This window comes from Scylla paramamosain, chromosome 10 (genome assembly GCF_035594125.1).
Source record: "Scylla paramamosain isolate STU-SP2022 chromosome 10, ASM3559412v1, whole genome shotgun sequence".
NCBI lineage: Eukaryota > Metazoa > Arthropoda > Malacostraca > Decapoda > Portunidae > Scylla > Scylla paramamosain.
The window spans coordinates 23,121,932-23,129,431 of NC_087160.1; the positions used below are offsets into that span (position 1 = coordinate 23,121,932).

Sequence of the window (7,500 nt, forward strand, 5' to 3'; positions counted from 1 at the left end):
AAAGAGAGGAGGAGGAGGAAGAGGAGGAGGAGGAGGAGGAGGAGGAGGAGGAGGAGGAGGAGGAGGAGGAGGAGGAGGATAGCACGATGTTCCGGAGGGGGTAGGGGAAGGAGGGGGTACAGCGAGAAGGGGAAGAAGTAGTGGGGAATGATATAAAGTAATTTGTAGTCATAAACTGTGGTATGTTAACAACCCCCACCCTTCCTCTCCCCTGCCCCTTTACCATGCACCTCTCTCCCCTGCTTCTCTCCTCCCTCCTGCTATGGTGTTGGCCCAAGGATCCTATAAAAACCCTGGGTGGCGTCCGGAGACTCCCCTGCCTCCCTCCCTGCCTCCCTACCTGCCCCTGTCTGACGCAGGTCCTCCTTCTCTTTATCTAAATATGTTTTGATTCCTCGTCCGTCGTTCGCGATAAGAAGGATGGAGCGCACACACAAGTTGATCCTTTTTTTTTTATATTTATTATCTTTACTCTCCAAATTCAGGATACGTATGGTACAGGAGGGAGGGAAGGAAGGAGGGAAGAAAGGATGGATGAATGAATAAACCAAAGAAGGAAAGAAGGAAGGATGCAGGAAGGTTAGTTAAGGATGATTCAAGTGTAAGGAAACTGTTGTGCGTGTGCGTGTGTGTGTGTGTGTGCGTGTGTATGTGTGTGTGTGTGTGTGCGTTTCAATGAAGGGTACAGGGCAGGTTAGCCGAGGAAGATGCAAGAGGTGCCTAAAAAACAGCAAGACGAGACAGATATATTGCAGTGGTTCTTCCTCTCCGGCAGCTCGATACACAAGATGGAGAGGCGCGTGTGTCCAGGTACAGGCGTCCCGGGAGCAAGACAAGGTACAGGGAATGCAGGTACGGGTGTTGACTTGCCTTAACAATCGACAGGAAGGACTGATCTCGTATTTCAACCGAAGAAGGAGGAGGAGGAGGAGGAGGAGGAGGAGGAGGAGGAGGAGGAGGAGGAAGATACTTAAAGTCAGGCAAAAGAGGAGCTGGGTAGGATGATGACGATGGTGATGATGATGATGATGGTAATATTGTACGGTGTGTGTGTGTGTGTGTGTGTGTGTGTGTGTGTGTGTGTGTGTGTGTGTGTGTGTGTGCTTATTTTGCAGTCATGTTATACAATGGGATCTTTCTTCTTTTTTTTTTTTTTTAGTTAAATTTTACCTCGTTATTTTTTCTTCTGTCATATATATTTTTCTTTTTAGTGAAGTTGTACAATGCATTTTCATTTTCAGTCAAGTTGTACTATTATTTTTTTTCTTATTAATCGAGTTGCATTGCTTTTTTTTTTTTCCTTCTTAGCCAAATTGTATGTTACTTTTCTTTTTTAATCTTTAAGTGATGTTTTACTATACGTTTTCTTTTACAGTGAGATTTTTCCTAGATCATTTTCCCTCTTAGTTACGTTCAACGATGCATTTTTCATTAAGTTATATTTCTTTCCCCTTTAGTCTAGCTGTAGGAAGTTTCGGTAAAATTTAAAATGGACGAGAATGATAAAGGCCAGAAAAAAAATACAATGAAATATGACGACATAAGTGAGGAGAAGAATGCACAAATAAAGCGCTGCAGTTTTCTATATATTTCCCTCTTGAATCCAGGCTAGAATATTGAAGCGACAGTATAATTTGAGGTACTTGTGAGAAGAAAATACAAGGAAGGCAGTGATGATGGTGATGATGATGATGATGATGATGATGATGATGATGATGATGATGATAGTATACGTACAGTTATAAGACGGCTGCTTTTTATCTCCCTATTGTATTCGCAGTGTGTCTGTATGTCTGCATGTCCATCTTTATGTTTGTCTATCTGTCGCTTTGCTTTCCCTTCTAGCGGGTATCGTGGGCGTGGATAAGACACATGACCTTCACCTGTTTTCCCTGTCACTGTCTTTCCTATCACAAGACACAGACAGACAAACAGACAGACAAGCAGGCAGACTGGTATATAAAGACAAACACACATACGGATACACAGACAAATAGGCAGACAGACAAACACACACACACACACACACACACACATACACACACACACACACACACACACACACACACACACACACACACAGAGCCCAAAATACGTCCCGTCATGGAGAAAGTATTGATCGGCCCGTGTTAGTGTGTGTGTGTGGCGTGCTGGCTGACAGCTGGTTGAGGGACGGCTGACAGATGGAGAGAGAGAGAGAGAGAGAGAGAGAGAGAGAGAGAGAGAGAGAGAGAGAGAGAGAGAGAGAGAGAGAGAGAGAGAGAGAGAGAGAGAGAGAGAGAGAGAGAGAGAACAAGGAAATCCAAAGTTATTCATTGACCAGACAAAGCAAGAATAATAATAATAATAATAATAATAATAATAATAATAATAATAATAATAATAATAATAATAATAATCTCCTACACATGCTTTTAACTGAGAAGGAAGCAAGACTAAAGACAGACGATGGACGACGGCCCCCTGTCTTTTTTTTCTCTCCATCTCTCTTTCACTCTTTTATTTTTTGTGAGGAGACAGAAGTGTAATTAACCTCCTTTGTCCCTCCAGCCACTGTTCACCGGGGAGGGATGACTGGCAGGAGGCGGAGGAGGAAGAAGAGGACGAGGAGGAGGAGTGGGAGGTGAGGGAAGAGGGGGGAAAAGAACACATTTTCTCACTGAGGGCCATTAATTTTTTCCCACACTAATCTTACAAGCGATTATCTATAGAAATACCTGAACGTGTGTTTCCAGGTGAGGTGAAGATGAAGCAATGATAATCTGGAGCACAGACGCTTTATTTGTCTCTTATTTTATTTTATTTCATGTATTTACTTTTTTACGGTAAGGAATGTTAAAGTTAAGTGGGACGTTAGGCCAGTGCTGAGTTCAGAGGAGACGGAGATCAACTTTAGAGAACATTAGAGAACGACTTCTGTCTTCTCTTATTGCAACCTTACATAAACTTAGCTGACTTGATCTAGAAATGCCTGAACGAGTATTTCCAGGTTAGGTAAAAGACAAAATAGCACTCATAACTTGGTACTGTACATGGCCGCGTTGTTTGTCTTTGTCTCCTTACCCATTACCTAACCTAACCTAAGTTAACCAAACCTGACACAGCGTAACTTAACCTAGCTCTAACCTAACAAAACGTAACCTAACCTATCCTAATCTAACCTAACCTAACGTTACAGAACCTCACCTAACTCTAGCCTAACTGAATCTAACCTTTAACCTAGCCCAACTCAAGCTCATAACCCTAATCTCATAAACCTAACGTAATATAACCTTAACCTCGCCTTACTCTAACCTAACCTAACACAACCCAATCCTAACTTAACCTCACTTAAATATAGCGTAACCGAGCGTAACCTAACTTAACTCTAACCTTACCTAACCCTACTTAACTAACCTAACCTCACCTAAATCGAACCTAACCAAACCTAACACAACTTTAACCTAACTTAACATGATACACCTTTCCTCCACTAACACAAGGCTGCTACATCACACTCTAGTACTCCTGACGTCTCCCCTAATGTGCTCCTCTACTAATGACCAATGTAATGATAGTGTAATGGATCAGAGGGGTAATGTAAGTCATACTGGTCCAGGATTCGAACCCAGGGCAAGGACAAGGACGCTAACCACTGAACCACCATGACGCGCTTCTTTCGTTTATTGAATGTAATGATTTAGTCTTTTTTCAGTGTAAAATTTAGGAAGGGTAACTCTCTCTCTCTCTCTCTCTCTCTCTCTCTCTCTCTCTCTCTCTCTCTCTCTCTCTCTCTCTCAGGCTGGCAGAGGGGAGAGTCACAGATGTTGCAGGCCGTGATAGTTTAATCCTCTCTCTCTCTCTCCCTGCCTTGGCTAACACGCCCTCTAATTAGATATGACAGACCCGATCTCGGCTTTCATTACGTTGTGAGGCAGGCGGGTGAAGGTGGTGGTCGTGGTGGTGGTGGTGGTGGTGGTGATTGGGAGTGACGGTGGTAATGTTTTTTTTACATAATTTTTCGTCATCGTCTATATTTTTATTATTATTATTATTATTATTATTATTATTATTATTATTATTATTATTATTATTATCATCATCATCATCATCATCATCATCATTATTACACATTAGTAGTGGTGGTGATAATTATATTGTTCTTGTTCTTGTTTTTGTTTTGTTTTCTTCTTATTCTTCTTATAATTATTTAGCGACAAGGCGGTAGTCGTAGCAACAGTGATATTATTATTATTATTTTTATTATTATTATTATTATTATTATTATTATTATTATTATTATTATTATTATCATTAATTATTATTATTATTATGATCATTATTATTAGTAGTAGTAATGCGTAAAAGGTGCATTTGTTGTTCTATATTATTGTTGTTGACGATAGTGGTGTCGTGGTGGTGGTGATGGTGGCGGTGAAAGTGGAGTGGATGTGGAGCAGGTGGAGGTGTGGGAAGAGGAGGAGGAGGAGGAGGAGGAGAGGCTGAAGGTGATTGACTGGTGAAGGTGGTGTCGCGGGGTGAGTGACTAGCACGGCTGATGGTGCGGGTGGGAGTGGTGCGGCAGCGGTCGTGGGCGTGCCGGAAGGTGTGGGCGTGCGAAAGTATAGTCAGCAGTGAGTGGTAACTGTAGGTGAATGTGGGCGTGGGCGGCGCTGTGGGTGTAATGAACGGTAGAAAGTGTGTGGAGTGTTTGTGAGTGGCGTGGGAGAAAGGTGGAAAGTTAAGGCGTGGGTGTGAGTGTGGCAATACTTACTGGGCGGCACAGATCTGATGGAGGAAGGATCCGGCACTTCTGTAGGGGCGAGAAGGGGTTAAGATATAGTATGTGTACAGTGGTATTCATCACTACCATCATTATCATAAGAATATAAAAAAAAAAAAAAAATAAAGTTCTTTCAACCGCATCATAATGTAAACATGACATTAAAAACTCAGAATTATTTTCACCTTCACGTCAAAATCTTACGTCAACTTATCAAACAAAACAACACAAAGCAACATATCTAAAATTTCATCATCTGTCAGGTCAGAATCTTAACTTAATAACTTCGTAACTATTCATCCTTCGCACTGCTCAAAATACTGTTTATCTGCGCTCTTCAGGACCTTTTCTTTCCTCAAACTAAAAACACAAGGCAACAGATCCAAAATTCAGCTAACAGTCGGGTCAACATCTTAACCTAACCTAACTTAATGACTATCTTTCCTTCACACTGCTTAAGATATAATTTCTTTACCCCCATCATGACCTTTTCTTTCCTCACATGCAACAGTCCCTCAGCTGGCGTAGGCAGGTGTGACTTGGGCAGTGGTTTACCTGTGGGGCTGAGTGGCCTGTGCCTCTCCCGCGCCACACAATGCAGACTAATGGGAGGTGGGCTGGTAACATTACACCTCTACACTGGGAAGGGACGAGAACACGGGGAACGCAGCATCGGTACTAAGGCTGCGTTCCACTCCACTCATTGTGTATCACGGCCACTCTGATCTACTGAGTGTGTCAGGGCAGCTAGTTCAGTCTCAGTCAGTCTCTCTCTCTCTCTCTCTCTCTCTCTCTCTCTCTCTCTGAAGCAACATTTTTCTCTAAATCTTCTTATTTCAACAGAATGCACTTAGATTAGAACACATTTAAGCGATGACGTGCTTGAATTACCATTATAATAATCTAGAGAGAGAGAGAAAAAAATCAGAAAAAAAAAAAAAAACTGAATCTTGATATTTCCAGTCCTCGTTACTACACTAACTTCCTTATTATTACCCAGCCAGCCTAGTGATGTTTATGCCCCCAGATAGGCGTCCGTGCCCTTGTTCTCCGTGACGTTTAGTGCGCCGTAAAGAAGCAGGGATATTTCCTCGGGCATTAGTACTCACAGAATTCCTCCCAACATGCGGTGCTACTGTTTTTTTTTCTTGATCAACCTTAACTTGACACATTCCGTACCTGAAGGCTTCAATTTCTTCCCCTTTTGGAGTTTGAATCCTCGCATACTATTCTTAGTCCGGTCTGTGAGGTGTTCCGTCCTGTAGTAAAGTGTGCGAGCCTCATCCTTCATTTCATGCTCCATTTTCCGTGTCCCTTCTTTCCCATTCCCATATTCTCGTCCCTAAATCCCTTCTTGTCCTCCTTCCTCCTCTTCCTACAGCCACGAGGCTTCACGCGGCCTTGTGAGCAGCGGGGGGCTGCCTTCCCTCCACTACAGCCACACCACTGGGCGCCAAACACACCACCGCAATCGTGTTACATTTGCATAATAGCATTCCACGTAGAGGTCCAACACCGCCAACACCTGCACGGCGCCCCCCATTGGACCTCTTGGGGCTGCAAGAGGACGGTCCTCCTGTCCCGCCGTTTGCTCTACTCAGAATGTTACTTTTATTATGGTCTTTGTAGCTCCGGACCTGCTCCAGTGTTGTGTTCTCATCCTAAGTCGCCACAGCCGTGTCTGCAGTTTACTTCTCAGGAGGGTAAATGTCGCACAGGGAAGAGCAGATTCAGCAGTCACTTGGTGGGATCAGCCTATCAGTGCCAATAAAATGAATACAAACGGGAGATATACACCCGTGTGGACCCTGTGTGGACTTACTGATGCAGGGAGCGATGGTTGAGCGGCTCTGTTGGTAGCCCTTGGCGCAGCGGTTACACATGATGCCCGTCACGCCGTCCTTGCAGGGACACTGGCCGGTCGTCTGGTTGCACGTCTTGCCCAAGGCGCCCACCGGGTGACAGTCACACGCTGTAAAAACAAGAAAGGATCAGCCATGGCGAAGGAGCGGCGTCAAGGCCACAAACATTCCTTAAGAATGATATAAGAACCACCATGAGGGAAGGAGCCGCGTCAGAGCCACAAACACTCCCTAAACAAGGTGTGATGAGCCTCCTGGGAGCCGCCGTGCAGGCATAAACACTTACTCAAGAGGCGGGAATGAGCCACCGCGACGGGTCAGCGTGAGGGCCACAAACACTGCCACGCAGGCCACGCTCCCTCACTGCTCCTCACCCTATCAGTGTGACAAGGCGGCGAGGGAGCGTGGCGGCGAGGGGAGACAGCCCCCGCCACGCCTCGCCAGGGGGCAGCGGGAGGGTCGTCCCCTCAGTCAGTAATTACCTCTCAAAAGTTCGGTGATGTCGTTACTCCAACTGATCGTACCTGATCAACACTTTTGAGTCACTCTTAACTTGGTTGCCTACTTGACTACCAACCCTGCCTCCCACACCCCATTCCCCTCCCCTCTGCGGCTGCCACTCGCATCTCATTACTCTCCATTACTCCCCTCTCACCACAACACCCCGCCACCTCTGTCACTTTTAGTATACCATCACTCTCCTATCACCACCGAGTGCTTACAAATCCACCTACACACACATACACACTCACTTCCTCCTCCACATAAACAAACAAGCCATTTCACACTCTCTGACACACTCCACCAGTCCACCCCACTCCTCCGGGACTCTCCACGCGCTGCATTAAGTCTCAAGAGGCAGTTCCCGGCACGATA

General features: G+C 44.8%; 1 protein-coding gene across 1 annotated transcript in view; it reads right to left on the reverse strand.

The window, feature by feature from the left end:
* LOC135104540 (netrin-1-like) overlaps positions 1-7,500 on the reverse strand; it is a 41,239-nt gene that overhangs the window by 9,526 nt on the left and 24,213 nt on the right. Inside the window, exons 4-5 of the mRNA XM_064012113.1 lie at positions 6,585-6,734; positions 4,754-4,792 (exon numbers count right to left, since the gene is read on the reverse strand). Of these exons, the coding sequence (XP_063868183.1) occupies positions 4,754-4,792; positions 6,585-6,734 (189 nt within the window). The remainder of the gene's footprint in view (positions 1-4,753; positions 4,793-6,584; positions 6,735-7,500) is intronic.